This window comes from Physella acuta, unplaced genomic scaffold, assembly GCF_028476545.2.
Source record: "Physella acuta isolate Inbredline_101_S28 unplaced genomic scaffold, ASM2847654v3 ptg001278l, whole genome shotgun sequence".
Lineage (NCBI taxonomy): Eukaryota > Metazoa > Mollusca > Gastropoda > Physidae > Physella > Physella acuta.
In genome coordinates this window covers 127,918-145,442 of record NW_026732793.1, presented here as the reverse complement: position 1 = coordinate 145,442, position 17,525 = coordinate 127,918, and the positions used below count along the sequence as shown (strand labels likewise).

General features: G+C 35.1%; 2 protein-coding genes across 2 annotated transcripts; both read left to right on the top strand.

Annotated features, from left to right (window-relative positions):
* The first annotated feature begins 1,531 nt into the window (after positions 1–1,531).
* LOC131957922 (uncharacterized) lies at positions 1,532–9,459 on the top strand. Its single transcript, XM_059322772.1, has 6 exons — positions 1,532–1,608; positions 2,303–3,532; positions 4,006–4,010; positions 4,153–4,309; positions 4,909–4,991; positions 9,150–9,459. The coding sequence occupies exons 2-6, from the start codon at positions 2,326–2,328 to the stop codon at positions 9,357–9,359; spliced, it is 1,662 nt and encodes a 553-aa protein (XP_059178755.1). The 5' UTR covers positions 1,532–1,608; positions 2,303–2,325; the 3' UTR covers positions 9,360–9,459.
* Positions 9,460–11,971: 2,512 nt separating this feature from the next.
* LOC131957911 (uncharacterized) lies at positions 11,972–17,418 on the top strand. Its single transcript, XM_059322753.1, has 6 exons — positions 11,972–12,416; positions 12,621–12,671; positions 13,016–13,070; positions 14,432–14,637; positions 15,940–16,045; positions 17,090–17,418. The coding sequence occupies exons 2-6, from the start codon at positions 12,645–12,647 to the stop codon at positions 17,242–17,244; spliced, it is 549 nt and encodes a 182-aa protein (XP_059178736.1). The 5' UTR covers positions 11,972–12,416; positions 12,621–12,644; the 3' UTR covers positions 17,245–17,418.
* The last annotated feature ends 107 nt before the right edge of the window (positions 17,419–17,525 follow it).

Genomic DNA, 17,525 nt, shown 5'->3' with positions numbered 1-17,525 from the left:
AAATAAAGGATGGGTTCACTGAGAGATTTGAGCAATTAAAAAAACAAATTCAAGTACTCTGATGTTTATAGTAGACCCTTTCAACACAAAAACAAATGAGATTATTTCATATATTTAAAGCTATTTATTTTAAATTATATATATATATATATATATATATATATATATATATATATATATATATATATATATATATATATATAAAATCCTATTAATAGATCATACTAATGACATAATCATGTTTGTGGCTCTTTAAAAACTGGGTAATTTTGTAAATTGTAACTTTTGGCTCTTCCGTCTTAAAAGGTTGCCGACCCCTGATGTATAGTATCCGCTATAAAATAAGACAATTGAAGCAAAACAGGAAGAAAAAAGAACAATTTTTGAACAAAACTGTTAAAGGAAATAACATTTAAATGTTTTTCATAAAAACGAATTTTCAATCGCAGGTAATTTAAAATTGGCTAGAGAAAGATAATTCTCAAATTACACTACTTATATCTTCTATACGTAAACCAATTCTGTTTACACTTCTACTGGGTAATACATTCTGCTGAATCATTGCCATAAGCAAGATACTGTTGCACACGTCACGACACACACCAATACAAGGTTTTACAGTAAAAGCTGTCAGGCTGGGAATTCCCGTTTCTGTTTTAGTGCGTGTAGTGGCAACTTGAGCTATAAATAGAACTGAGCTGAGCTGTACAACTGTCCAATATAATAAATTTAATTCAAAATCGTAAAGTTGTGGTTATCTACAGAGCTGTTTTACACATAAGGTATGTCCAAGTGTAGTTTGTAATCAAGATTTTCATGGAGTTTTTGTATAGATATATTTCCGTAACTATTCTTTGTTTAGGTTATATAAATATTGTTTAATATTACATATAGATGTTAGCTTATCTTATAGTTATTCTGATACTAATACTATGACCTCTTTTAACTAATTACATTATCTACATTGTTTTATAATGTGTCGCATAAACGACAATTTGTTACTAAAATTGTTACGTACACAATATTTAAAAAGCTGTTTTTTTTATAAATTAAATCTATTTCACCATACATATTTGTAACATATCTTCGTACATTATTGGTTAACTGTAAAATTATATCTTTCTATAAAATCAGCGATTCTATCTCAACGTTTAGCTTATGACATTAAAAATGTCTAAAACGGTGGAGATCCCGTTTACTAAGATAAACTCCTTCATGATCTATAAATCAAGTTTTTAACTCAATGAAATTCCCACTTTCTAATATTAGTAAGAAACATCAATCCCTAAAGATTCAGCATTTTCCCCTGTGAAACGTTTTACATATAATATAGATGTATTGTTGAAAAACATATCAATCTTGATATGTACATATATCATACATTTGTCCTGCCTTATGTAAACAGATACATATAAGCAGGATATGAGGAATAAGTCTTGACGTCACTAGCTGTAGCAATCAATATCTAGGTCATGACACTGACAAAACTTACATTACTAACTAGGACAGGAAATTAAGTCAGTTTTATAAAAGAATCTCGTAGTTACATATAAACAACCAAAGCAAACAAACTGGTAAGAAGGTTTATAAGAAAATATTTGTTTAGAGGTTTGTTACTGGTTTATTTACGATTTTAGATTATAATAAACTCTACCTCTTACATAACTTATAATAAAACTAATTACTACTAATTCCTCATGTCGTTAAAAAAACGTGATTTGTAATAAAATAATAATCCATTTGTCTTGAACTACTCATCTTATTTTTCCGAAAAACCTAGAACAATTATTTTATCAAAATTAACCTGGTTAACAAAAATGTTATCGAATTTAAACAAATATATTATCAGCACATTCATTTAATACGATCAAAAGTAACACAACATTTTACTGTCCTAATATGGTTTCTTAGATGTTTTTTTTATAGCTGTATTCATTTTGTAATTGCCCGACATTCTTTTTAATTGATGTTTTAGTATTTGTATTTTCTAAACTGCGTTTTCCTATCTTATTTCATTATCTAAAGAAACAAGTCCACTTCGACTGCATCGACTATATATATATATGTATATATATATATATATATATATATATATATATATATATATATATATATATATATATATATATATATATATATATATATATATGTATATATATGTATGTATGTATGTATATATACACATATATATATATACATACATATATATATATATATATATATATATATATATATATATATATATATATATATATATATATATATATATATATATATATATATAGTTGTTGATTTTTTGTAGACAGGCATATTACTACCGTAAACATGGGTGGAAGTAAGAAACTCAGAAACCAACAAAGAAGAAACGAATTTAAAACCCAACATGGGCTGGCGAACAAGGAAAATGAGGGCATGTTCTCCGAACTAGAGATGAGGGGGATGCTGATTCAAACAATTTTAACCTCCGCCAAAAGTGGGACCCGGTTCCGGAAAATTGTGAACGACAACGATACGATAGAGTACGTCATCGAGAACTTAGGAGACTGTGGGGGTTACAATGAGGGGTCGGGGAGTTTGGTGCCAAGCGTCCAGGGTGAGAACTCAATAGTGCCTTACGGTGCCGGAGGACGGAGTCGTCTCGACAATCGTGCTCTAGTTCCACATCTGGCTAACTCTCTGGGTTCAGTAATTCCCCAAAGTATACACATCACTGTAAAGAAGCAGCCGGAAATTTCCGGCTTTGACCGCAACTTGCGACGAAGCAATCAAGACAAAGTAAGAAAAGATAAAACCATACTAAAAGAAGGTGTGGGTCAATGTAAAATTGACAATCAGAATGTCTATGGAAATGTTGCACCCAAGATGTCTAGCAGAGGTTTGACTTTGACGGCAGAAAATTCCTTTCCACGACCAATACAACATCACCTATCCGCGCTACAGAACCCAGCAATGCCTACTCGATCATTGGGCCACAACAAGATTGAAACTGATCATTTGTACGACACAGATTCAGACGAGGATTTAACGTACGGTTTAAAAAGTTCAACAAAACTTCCGGAAATTTTAAACAAAAGTCTTTTTGTTGACTCGGATATTGATTCCGATGAGGGCAATGACCTTACAAGTAAGACCAAACAAAACAAACAATCTCCACACTACTCTATTGAGAAACGCGACGCTTTGAAAGAGACTTCTACTTATGTGGATATACCCAATGATATACCTGACTCATCTTTAGAGTACTTGGATTGTAAGACAGCTTTAGACAGTGAAACAGCTTTAGACAGTGAAACAGCTTTAGACAAGGAGACAGATTTGACGGACGAGGCTCACAAGAGTCTTGCCGTCTATCAGAAGAAGGATGCCGTGTGTTGGTGTGAGGCGTGCGACGAAGACGCGACAGAGCAGACCAACTGCTTCCACTGTGGACGTCTGTCGTACTGCATGCTGTCCTGCAAGAGATGCGCGTACGTCAAGTACTGCAGCGAAACGTGTCGGGCTGCAGGTTTAGAGGCACACGACAAAACGTGTGGTAAGTAAACGGCAAATATATTCAATACACATTACATGATCAAAATTTGGTGGTAGTAATCACATGACCAAGATATAAATCTATGGAAAACAAATGATTACCCAATAAATTTTGAGTTATTTGAGATTTTTAGTAAAATATTTTTTAAAAACAAATTTAAAGTTTGGAACTAACAAAACAATTATGTGAAACTTAAAATAAAATATAAACATATAAACAAAACATGTGACGAAATCATTGTTCTACCATTTTCTAAAATAAATGCATAGCGCTACATTCGATTAATGTAAGTATATTTTGTTATGTATGGTGTTATAGTTGAGTGTTTACTGCTAAAGTGTGAGAACTGTATTGAGATACAGGTTAGGCTACGTGTAATGAAGAATAGAGGTAAGCTGAGGATACCAATGTAAATAAGTAAAGTTGAGTAATGTGATGCTGGCACCTATAGAAGTATTGCCTTTTATTTTCAGAGCAGGTATATACTTTATTTTCAAACAGGTATGTGTTACATTTTCAGACACCCGTATGTCCTTTATTTTCAAACAGGTAGGCCTATATCTTGTATTTTCAAACAGGTGTGTCTTATATTTTCAGACAGGTGTGTCTTATATTTTCAGACAGGTGTGTCTTATATTTTCAGACAGGTATGTCTTATATTTTCAGACAGGTACGTCTACTTCACGCAGAAGAAGAACGAGTTCCTCAGGAACCCAATGTCTGCAGGCAGCAATTGTCTGATAGCCCAGTTTAACCTGGTACCCAGCACGGTCGAACGTACGTCTATCTCACACGCGTTTACTTAGGTTTACAGTGTTTCTTCCAGACTATTTTCTCAATGGTGGCACTTGATATTTACGGGGGGGGGGGGGGGGGGAACAACATTTTCTGGGGCGGGGGGAGGGGGGGGGGTCGGACACTAGTAAAAGTAAAAGTCGGGGGGGGGGGGGGTTAGACTTTTTTGGGGGGAGGGGGGACAGAGCCTCCCCGAAGATGTCTGAGAGAAACTCTGTTTACAATGTTTGCGGTTAAATCTTGAAACACAATTTAGAACTATTTCTAATCGATACATTTCTATCAGACCCTGAAAATACATGTTTATTCCATTACATAGTAATACAATTTTAATTTGTATCTAATTAGTCATTAGTCATTTTAAATTAATTTTAAAAAATCCTATGAACAGCAAAAAAGAGGGAAACCTAAACTGGTAGTGGTTATCTAAATAAATATAATAAACAGTACAAATTTATAGAGGGCTAAAAAGTTATTACAAATATATTGTTAGAGCTTCAAGTACTTTTATTTTACTGAACAGACGCTAAAGGCGCAGGATATAATGTCACACTTTCAAGTACTTTTATTTTATTTAACAGACGCTAAAGGCACTGGTGTTGGGCTTCTAGCTGAGATTATTCAAGTCGTCCAACACACGAAATTTTACCTGCTCACATTACAGGTATACAATAAGCAACGCTCTTTATCTTAATACATATTTAGTTCACCTGTGTTTATTTTATTTTATTCGCGATAAACCAAAAATTAAGTTGTACCTCATCAAAATGGCTGAGACTAGAATACCCTTCCACGATTTGTTATCACTGCAAGACTTTGTATGCCAACACCTGTGTTTATTTTATTTATTCGTGAAAAACCAAAAATTAAGTTGTACCTTATCATAAAGGCTGAGACTAGAATACCCTTCCACGATTTGTTATCACTGCAAGACTTTGTATGCCAACAAAAACAATACAGAACAGAGGATCATCTAGTCTATATGTGTCTGTGACTTTATATTCGTGTATTGTGTGGTCAGCATTATGTCCAGGCATCTTTACTTCTCCCAACTTGGGTCCGTTTACAAATCTTATCACAGCAACGTCATAAGATTTCGAACCAAGATTTGAACCCTAAATAGCCAGTTAACAGGAATGCTTTCTACCACTCGACCCCACTGCCGCTTAAAACAAGATAACTTACTTATTTACACTTGATACAAATACACAACAGAAACAAACTATCTTTTTGAGGGGCTACTCTAAAGCTATGCTAATGTTTATAAACACCCACTATTTTATTATTATACCTAACATATCCTTAATAATCATTGTAAACCAAAGTCACTTTTGTTTTAGAGAAAACACTTTGACTTATCCTCAAGGAATATAATATAGAAAGCAGTTTGTTTTCTTTAAGAAACATACAGTTTTTAAAAACATTTGTATTTTACAAATTCTGTATTCTTTAAATCATATATATATATATATACTAGGCATACTGCCTAGCTTCGCTTAGGTTTTTAAAAAACATTGAGAATTTGAATACTTAATAATTTAGCGATGGGTTGGGTGTGGAGTGCTTTAATTTAAACGGTAATGCTATCGTTAGAAAAAAGGTTTTTGTTTGTCATTTAAATGCCGTTCGCAAAGAAATATTGGAAAGTACGCAATCTATAACTAAAACGGAATTAGAACTACACAGGTTCCATAAACAGTATATCTAACAGTTTATATTACATTGCCTTTTGAAATTTATTTGATTATTTAATTAGGATACGTAACTGAATAAACAACTTAATTTTGTACTAAAACAAATGCTATACTTCGTCATTTTATGTTTCGGTTGAAAATAGTATACAATTATTTGAAAAATGATAATTTTAAAAACGTTACCTCCCTTGAAAACTGAACGTATTAAGTATGTCTTTGTTTACTGTTTTTTGCAAACAGTTGCTATGCTTAGATAAGAAATTACGGTATATGAACATATTTAACGACTATAATGGCTGTTTCCGACGGGAATAAAGTTTTTTTGTTACCCTCCAGGGTCGGTCTACGACGTCATATAATACTAAGGGGATCATTCGTCAATTTATTTAAATATATATCTCATATAAGGAGAATTTCACTCACGATCATCTTTTAGCCCTCGTCGAGGGCTTTGAGTCTGACCAACAGTTTTTCCATACGGCCTAGTCATCTATAGTAGTGTATGCAAAAACTTAGCATGATGTACAGACGTTAAGTAACCTAAAAATTGTGTTAAAATTTCCCTGTTTTTGCGATAAAATACAAAGATTATATAGGGTAATACGACTGGTCAGTTTTGACCCATTTCAAGATTTTTCCAGAACATGGCGAGTTTTTTGTGACACCCCCAGGCATTCTCCTACCACCTCACAAAATTTCAAAGGGGGTCGTCGGAGCAAATTTTTTTTCGTAATATAGCTCATATAATGAGAATTTCACTCGCGGTCACTTTTTAGCCCTCGTCGAGGGCTTTGAGTCAAACCGACAGTTTTCCCTAAAGGTCAAGCCATTGACCTAAACGTATGCAAAAAATTAGCCAGATATACTGAGTTTATGTACACTAAAGTCTGCGTTGAAATGACCCTCTGTTTTCCCCATAAAATACAAAGATTATATAGGGAAATACGACTGGTCAGTTTTGACCCATTTCCCGATTTTTCCCAGACATGGCGAGTTTTTTGTGACACCCCCAGGCATTCTCCTACCACCTCACAAAATTTCAAGGGGGGTCGTCGGAGGAAATTTTTTTTCGTAATATAGCTCATATAAAGAGAATTTCACTCGCGGTCACTTTTTAGCCCTCGTCGAGGGCTATGAGTGAAACCGACATGTCTGCCCTACGGCCAAGCCATTTACCTATAAGCATGCCAATACTTAGCCAGATGTAAAGAAGGTAAGTGCCCTAAAATCCGTTTTGAAATGACCCTCTGTTTTCCCCATAAAATACAAAGATTATATAGGGAAATACGACTGGTCAGTTTTGACCCCTTTACGAAGTTTTCCCAGATATGCCGAGTTTTTTGTGACACCCCAAGGCATTCTCCTACCACCTCACAAAATATCAAGGGGGGTCGTCGGAGGAAATTTTTTTCCGTAATAGAGCTCATATAAAGAGAATTTCACTCGCGGTCACTTTTTAGCCCTCGTCGAGGGCTTTGAGTGAAACTGACAGGTCAGCCGTACGGCCAAGCCATTGACCTATAAACATGCCGAAAATTAGCGAGATGTAAAGAGGGTAAGTGCCCTAAAATCCGTTTTGAAATGACCCTCTGTTTTTCCCATAAAATACAAAGATTATATAGGGAAATACGACTGGTCAGTTTTGACCCACTTCCCGATTTTTCCGAGACATGCCGAGTTTTTTGTGACACCCCTAGGCGTTCTCCTACCACCTCACAAAATTTCAAGGGGGGTCGTCGGAGGAAATTTTTTTTCGTAATATAGCTCATATAAAGAGAATTTCACTCGCGGTCACTTTTTAGCCCTCGTCGAGGGCTATGAGTGAAACCGACATGTCTGCCCTACGGCCAAGCCATTTACCTATAAGCATGCCAAAACTTAGCCAGATGGAAAGAAGGTAAGTGCCCTAAAATCCGTTTTGAAATGACCCTCTGTTTTCCCCATAAAATACAAAGATTATATAGGGAAATACGACTGGTCAGTTTTGACCCCTTTACGAAGTTTTCCCAGATATGCCGAGTTTTTTGTGACACCCCAAGGCATTCTCCTACCACCTCGCAAAATATCAAGGGGGGTCGTCGGAGGAAATTTTTTTCCGTAATATAGCTCATATAAAGAGAATTTCACTCGCGGTCACTTTTTAGCCCTCGTCGAGGGCTTTGAGTGAAACCGACATGTCTGCCCTATGGCCAAGCCATTTACCTATAAGCATGCCAAAACTTAGTCAGATGGAAAGAAGGTAAGTGCCCTAAAATCCGTTTTGAAATGACCCTCTGTTTTCCCCATAAAATACAGAGATTATATAGGGAAATACAACTGGTCAGTTTTGACCCCTTTACGAAGTTTTCCCAGATATGCCGAGTTTTTTGTGACACCCCAAGGCATTCTCCTACCACCTCACAAAATATCAAGGGGGGTCGTCGGAGGAAATTTTTTTTCGTAATATAGCTCATATAAAGAGAATTTCACTCGCGGTCACTTTTTAGCCCTCGTCGAGGGCTTTGAGTGAAACCGACATGTCTGCCCTACGGCCAAGCCATTTACCTATAAGCATGCCAAAACTTAGCCAGATGGAAAGAAGGTAAGTGCCCTAAAATCCGTTTTGAAATGACCCTCTGTTTTCCCCATAAAATACAAAGATTATATAGGGAAATACGACTGGTCAGTTTTGACCCCTTTACGAAGTTTTCCCAGATATGCCGAGTTTTTTGTGACACCCCAAGGGGTTCTCCTACCACCTCACAAAATTTCAAGGGGGGTCGTCGTCGGAATTTTTTTTTCTTAATATAGCCCATATAAGGCGCCGGTCAGTCGAGGTCAGTTTTGACCCCCTCTCCGTATATTTTTCGGCCAACCGTCACCGGCCTTCGTGTTCTATCGCCCGAAGGCACCATCGTGCCAAATTTGACGCGCCTGCGGCGCCGGGAAGTGCCCTATCGGGCACTTGACCACTTTGCTTTATATATATAGATATATATATATATATATATATATATATATATATATATATATATATATATATATATATATATATATATATATATATATATATATATATAAGGGTTATGAGGGTTATTCACTTTATACCGTTAAGCTATTAATTAAGGCAAACTAAAATATTCCCATAGGATGTGAAAGGAGACACCGCCCACTTTATCATGGACACGAGCGAGGGTCAGTCAGCGGCCAATCTGGCCAGCTGGGGGTACACTCTAGACTGGACTTCCGGCATCCGGCCAGGGAACTTCCTCTTGATGCCACAGTGCTACTGGAAACAGAGCTCAGACGGCAGCAAGTACCTCATGTCGCCCTTATGTCCCCTTGTCATCTTCTTTTAAAAGTTATGTCCCTTTGCAGTCTTCTTTCAAACGTTATGTCCACTTGTCATCTTCTTTTAAAAGTTATGTCCCTTTGTCATCTTCTTTTAAAAGTTATCTCCCTTTGTGATCTTTATTAAAAAGTTTTCTCCCTTTCTGCTCTTCTTTTAAAAGTTATCTCCCTTTGTGATCTTCTTTTAAAAGTTAGGTCCCTTTGTGATTTTCCCTAATTACCCTTTTTTTTCTTTTAATTTGCACATTTTAGCTACTGAGTATAAAAAAAATATACTTTGCTTCTGTGGCTAGATAAGTTATTTAAAGTTTTGTGCTTGGGGCGTTCGCAGCCCAAGTCCTCTTGTGAAACGGAAATTAAAACGCTGAGTCATTAAGATAATGTTCAATTATTAAGAGAAATTGAAATGAACTTTCTAATGATGTGAGTGATGTCATGATCCAACAGGGTGAAGACCAGCTTCAAAAACCTTCCCTTCCTCTATTCCTCATTATTTGCTAGAATTCTGCGGACGCCCATTTAAGAATGTGTTTTATTTATTTTTTTATAATCTGTTTTTTAACTAGACCTATTGTGTACACGTCATTTAAACTTGACCAATTGTCTATGTGACCTACAGCCTTATTGTGTAAATGAAAACTAAATTAAACAAGCATGAACTATAAACTGGTATAGAGATATTTTATTATATGTATGGTGAATGGTGTTAAGTATGGTTGTAAGGGTTATATATATATATTAAAATTTGTTACGATATTATTAAAATATATCAGTGACTTATAACTATACAGTGAGTCAGGGGCGTAGCGAGGGGGGGGGGGGGGGCGGGGGGTGCGGACCACACCGGGTGACACCATTTAGGGGGGTGACACCAAGGCAAAAAAATAGCAAAATATATACAGAAAAACTCGAGGGGGGGGGGGGTGCAAATCGAAAGTTTGAGGGGGGGGGGGTGCAAATCGAAAATTTGAAAGTTTGTCCCTGGGAAGGGTCTCTATGCCTCTTATGCCTCTGGGGGGTGACACCATTAAGTGCCGCACCGGGTGACACCCGACCTCGCTACGCCACTGCAGTGAGTGTATATTTTTGTGTTAGCTAATTACAAAAAATCACATACTATAACAGTGGAAATGGTGTTGTAACGAATATTTACAGTCTGAATAGTTTTGAATTATACAATTATATTATGATGAAATTATATTTTTTTTTCTTTTGAATTTTCACTCAATGTTCAGTTTATATTCATACTTTTGAAATTGATAATTTATAAACAAAAAGTTTTAAACCCAATGCTTAATTGACAGTGCTTTTTTTTTAAATTAATAAGTACTTGTATATTTTTTGTTAATCGAAATATTGTACTAATCTGATGATCACTGTTCATTAAAGACATGTTGCTAACATTTGTGTTTACTTACCTCATTTCTTAAAGTAAGTAGTAAATAAAGTAGTCAGCATCGGGATGTGTAACGATTCTTTATCTCAGGTTGTTCGAGAATGACTTTGGATGACATTATATAAGTCTTCCATATTCGAAGTGGGTGGGGGTCCTTGAAATGTTTGGGTGGGGGGCGGACTAAAATGGTCGGGGAGGGCAAATAATGTAGCGTTAATCTGCTTCAGAGACCTAGGCATATGCAGGGATAATGTGGCCAGAATCTAACTTGAGTCAGGTAGCCATCAAAGCTGGATGGACTCAATGATATTCTACTAAATTTAATCCGGATTCGAACTCGAGACTTTCCGGTTAGCAGTTTGGCTCTCTACCGCTATGCCAAGCTGTTCAAAAACTTCTTTCCTTATCACATATTTTCTGTTATAATTTGTCTAAACAGTAAATAAATTAAGAATATAAATAACTTTACTCTAAGGACATCCTTCAAATGGACGTTCTAAAGAATAAAAACCAACTATAACAGATTATGTAACTATCTATTATAAAGGATTAAAATTTAAAACTAAGATAAAAAAAAGCCAGCTATCACCAGCATATCACGGTTCAGTGAACCGTGCCAAAATTCATCGTTATTAATAGTAACACTTATCATTTGTGTATACTGTTAGCTCAGTTCGGTAATGGAAAGGTAAGAAGAAGCATACCATTCTTTTATTATTTTGTTTTTGTTTTTTTTTTTTTCTTTTGTGTTTTGCGTAACGTTTTTTTTTTAAATTTTGCATTAATTATTAAAGATTAATGTTTTATATCCACCTATTAAGCTACAGCACGGAGATTAAATATTTCATACAGTGCGATATCTATGCTTATTTTCTACCTTTATCAGATAGTTTTATTAAAGAAACATAGGCGATTTATATTAATTTAATGTTGATGTATTTATTTAATTTTATACATCATGGATTATTCATTGATGTTGTTTTCATTTTGTGTTTTCTCAACTCCTTATTAACTATCAAAGTAACAACGGCGGCATCCAATATCACTTCCTACATAATGACATCAGCAATGACGAATGTTTATTTGTATACTATATTTATCAGTTTTATCAGTACCTAAAGTTAGGGCTAACATATTGTTTTATTCTAGGTCTATTTTTTACATAAAGTCACAATGGCTTCATCTGTATTGCCTTTACTAGGAATAGTTTTAACGTACTGATGTGGTTATACTATTAGCGTGTTTTTTTTAAATATATTTTTGTTGTAGTTAATGGTAGTGGTTAACATACGGGAAATATACAAACAATAAATGTTATGTCGGCAGATAAACGGGGAAAAACAATTCTTATCCATTATCCTGCAACCACTAAACCGCAACCACAAAACCGCAACCACAAAACCACAACTACCACAACACATCCCCCATACTACACCCATTACATTACATTGCCTCTTCATCTAATTAAGACCCTATATAGACAAATCAGATGTCAATTTCGCGATTAATGTCTTGTTAGATTATGCATTTACATTTGTAAATTATAAAACACTTTTTTTCTGTTTGTTTTCGGTTTTGTTAAAATTTTCTTTCCAGAGCTATTATTCTTATCTCTGTCGTTCTTGCGGTGCATATCGCCTTGTGTAGCTATGTTTGGACACTACCACAGGTAAGCTATAAAGATATTTGCTAAGACATAATGTCATACTTACAAATTCAATTCATTGTTTTATCTTTACGTATAATGTAAATAACGACACATTTAACTTTCTTAAAACTTTTTCATGCAGTTTTGATTTATAGTTTTAGGCTTAATTATTTTATCAATGCAAATTATGAGGGTGTATTTAAAGATGTATAATATATTCCATAGAATGTAATTCAACGAAGTTCTGAAATGCCAAGGGAGATTAACCTGACAAAGGTGTGACTATGTGAGGTCGTATCAACATTTTACTTTATTACTTCCCTTTAGTTAATAACAATACTGTTGTAATGGTGGAATAATCAGCTTTAAATCTCTTTATACAAATAACAACAGAAAATTGCTTCTTCTTTATTTAAAAAAATAATATAGCAGTCAAAAGTATTTTGCCTCATAAAGTTGCTGTTGAATCGAGTCTCCGCCTTTGTCCTGATGTATGAGATATCAGTTAAAGACCCCCCCCCCCCCCTAAAAAAATCCTATTTATCATTATTAATACTTTTTAGCAATTATCTCTATGATTTATTTTAAATTTTCGTTAAAACGTTTCAATATTTGTTTAGTTTAGGAAGAAACCAATCTTTGCTAGTCTGCCTTACTCCGGATTCTTCAATACAAGTAAGTTGCAGACAATGTATCTAGCATACATGAAACACACTAAATCGACTCTACTATCAAATAAATATAACCCTAACCCAAACCTAAATCGAACATTAGCCCCACCTCCCACCCCCGCATAAACCGAAGTCCTGCCCTAGCCTACCTTCATTACTGGGGCCCATGACCCTAGCCTACCTTCATTACTGGGGCCCATGACCCTAGCCTACCTTCATTACTGGGGCCCATGACCTTAAGCTCAGCCTTCACCCTACTTCTGACACCACTACCACTCTAAACTAAATGTGTAATGGCAAATCATCTGTAAACAACATTAAGCTTTAACAATGTATCTAGCATAACTAACCAATCGTCACCGAATGATTTAGTGTTAATTTTGTTTACAAGTCGACACGCGTTGTTGTTGTTTTTTTCTACTTTTCAGTAATTCATAATTTGTGAATTCTGCACTACCAATGCTTCGACTGAAAATATTTTGCTTTAAAACATTAGTACCTCGTAAAAGACGATTATCCTCACCCTCCCTTCCCACGGTTAGGCGTGCGTACGTGGTGGTGGTGGTGGTGGTGTCCCGCATGGTCCAACGTAGAGATCTATATATATATATATATATATATATATATATATATATATATATATATATATATATATATATATATATATATATATATATATATATATATATATATATATATATATATATATATATATATAATTATAATTATCTTCTGGGAGACGTTAGAAAACAAGCTGCAAGCGCGCCTCTTGCAGTCCCCTCTCTTTCTCTTTCTCTCTATCACTATCACCACCACCCCCACCCCCACATGGTCTGGTGAGCTGTGATCACGCTAAATGTTTATAAATCGGGTTTAGTGACGGCTATTAGGGGCAGATAATTTAGTCTGAAACGATTTTAAACTTCCAGGAGGTAGCTAAGAGGAGGCTGCTTTCACGGGGGGGGGGGGGGTGTAGGGTCGGGCTAAGGGGAAAGGGGGGGGGGGTTAGTGTTGGGAGCCGTTAGAAAACACCAAGCTGTAAGCGCACCTCCTATCAGCCCCCTCTCTTCCTCTCTAGGCATATCGCAACCACCCTCACCCCCACATGGTCTGGTGAGTCTCGTCTTCTATAGATACATAAAACAAATCCTAAAACAAGTAGAAAAAACAGTTTAATTTTATTCTTTTTTGTCAAAAAAAAATTAGAAACAAAAATATCCTCCCTGATCTAAGGTACCTAAGTGTTAATAATGTAATTATTTTCAAATACATGGCATACGCTGGTCTAAACTAAACTAAATGAAACCAATTTTCAACTGTGTTCGGTATAAAATGAATAATGATTTAAAAAAAAAAATCTTACAGTAGAGAAGTTTTATGAGGACGGCCAGTCTGTTAGTACGACAACCAGTGGGGCAGACACCTTAGCGTTTGTCACAGAGAACTTTACAGAGAATGTCAAGTTTCTCGACTTCTACGAGGACTATATTGGCATCAAGCACACTGGACATTACCTGGTGTGTAGCAGTGTCAGGGTCATCCCGAATACTGACAGTTGCAGTATTCCACAGGTGAGTTACATAAATGAGGTAATGTCAGTAAGTTAAGCTCTTTTTTAGAACATGACGGTCCATTTGACAAGTGAAGTAGAGTTTAACTGTGCCTATGAACTCGGCATATAAATGAATACTGTGCTCAGCACCATGCCTAGCCGCCTTTACTTTTTCTAACTTAAGTACCCATCAGAGCTGGGTGGACTTTGTGACGTTGTACTGACTAAAACCCGGATTCGAACATGAGACTTTCCGGTTCTATGCTAAGGGTTTGTAGTGTTCTTAGCAAAGCTTTAAGTTTTTCTTTGCATTTCTATACTAAATGCATATGAAATAACTTGTGTAATAACGTTAAGAAGGTATGACGACACGTCTTTCTTACCGTGAAATTTAGGTGAAACTAGAACAAAATGGTGTATATATCAAGAACAATCACAAAACGGAGTTAATACAGGCTAGAGAATATATATATATATATATATATATATATATATATATATATATATATATATATATATATATATATATATATATATATATATATATATCTATATATATATATATTTATATATATATATATATAGATATATATATATATATATATATATATATATATATATATATATATATATATATATATATATATATATATATATATATATATATATATATATATATATAGATATATAGATATATATATATATATATAGATATATATATATAGATATATATATATATATATATATATATATATATATATATATATATATATATATATATATATATATATATATATATATATATCTATATATATATATATATATATATATATATATATATATATATATATATATATATATATATATATATATATATTGCAACAAACGTATCGTCTAAAAATTGCTTGTCAACTGCTGCCTTGTAGATTGTTCTTGGTTGGACAAAGGCTATGGAAGCAAATCCAAAAAGAAAAGCAGGCTGAAATCGGAGTCAATGGCCTAATGGCGCATAACCAGTTGACACGTAACGCTTAATTGTGTTGGAGGCGTGGTCGAGTCGGCAAAAAGCTCATGGTTGATAAATTCGAACAAAGTCTCGAGTTCAAACCCACTGGCAGATAAATCTCGATCCCCTTCAACACTAATAATTAAGAACGAAGAAGAAGAAAAGAACTTGACATATTTTTTAGCATCATGTCTACGTGTTTCTAATTTGCATCAATTGACCAGCCTCCACCAACCCATGTATTTTTGTGTTTCTCAAAAATATTCTATTTAGTTTCCTATCTATGAAACAGTTGACATTATTCTTTCACCGTAGATTTGGTATCAGAACCTGAACGTCATCAACGAGGAGAAGGTCCTCATGTCCACAGGGCAGTCCTGTTGTCAGTTCTGTTCCTGGCAGGAGGATACCTTGTTTACCTGTAACTATGTCACGTGATATTATAATAACTAATTTCACATCAAACACAACTTGTCAGAAAGCACTCTAGTCAACAAAATGTATCTATCATAGTGCATACACCATATAGCAACCACAAAACTACATCCACTATGCTACATCTATAATACAACATCCACAATTATACAACCACAAAACCACATACAACATATCGCACTGACCATACTATATCCACCACAGCACATCCACCCTTATTACTTCCACTATGCTACATCCACCATACCACACCCACCATCCAGCAACCACAAAATCCAGATACACCATAATACATTCACCATACCACATCCACCCATCTACACAAATCGTCGTACATCCACTATACTACATCCACCATCGTTCATACACAATAGTGTTGTACAAAACTGCCTTAGAGAAAAATTACTAGCCTTATATATTAGACCAGGGGTCTCCAAACTTTTCAGTCCGAGGGCCGCATTAAATATCAAATTTCAGTTCGGGGGCCAGTTTCTTCCAGGCATGTCTTTGATTTTTCTGGGCAAAGATGCTCAGCCATCACCAACAAACGTTATTTCTGTGGACAAAAAGATCTCCGCGGGCCGGATGAAAGGACCTCGCGGGCCGCATCTGGCCCGCGGGCCGTAGTTTGGAGACCCCTGTATTAGACCCTAATACTTTCCCTGTTGGCAGGTCTCTGAGTCAAACAAAATATAGCTCTCACATTTATAATGATTGAAAAAACCAAATAAACTCCAACCTAGTCTTGATACTAGTGACGGAGTAGTCGTGTGATAGAACGTACGACTGCTAACTCAATTGTCTCGAGTTCGAATCCGGGCTCAGGTACGTAGAAAATTATAAGAGCGGTCACAAAAACAGGTGGACTCTACTTCATATGCTCCATGAAATGTCAAGTTCGACGAACTTTCTTTCTATGCTTACTAGTCTTGATACTAACCTACCTTCCCAATTTAAAATTGATAGACTAAGAGCGTAGCGCAAATGTTACACTCGTATAAATTAATTTTATTATACGTATTTCCCACAGGTGGTGTGTACAACTTGAACTCAGCTGAATTCCTGAACGTTGATTCATCTGTAAAACTTCAAGACTTCATACATTTTCAACCCGACTCAAGTCGTTTTTTTCATGATCAAACTCATTTAATTTTTAATTTTCGCCTTTTTTCATGCAATTTCTAATACAGAAATAGTAATTTTTATTTTATTTATCAGTTATACGTGCTTATAAAAAAATACGATTATCAACAGCTTTGTATAATTATTGTGCTGTTTCTGTTCAATACTAAATCTTAATATCTAAGGGAAATAATCAATCAAGGGAAATAAAGCAGTAGATCCACGTCCATTAAAACTAATAAGAAAAAACCTTTGTAAAGCGCACGCTAATACAACAGTACGAGCCGACCCGCAGCGTATCATACGCCGCTATTTAGTTGTTTTATTTTCTACTTTTCAGTAAT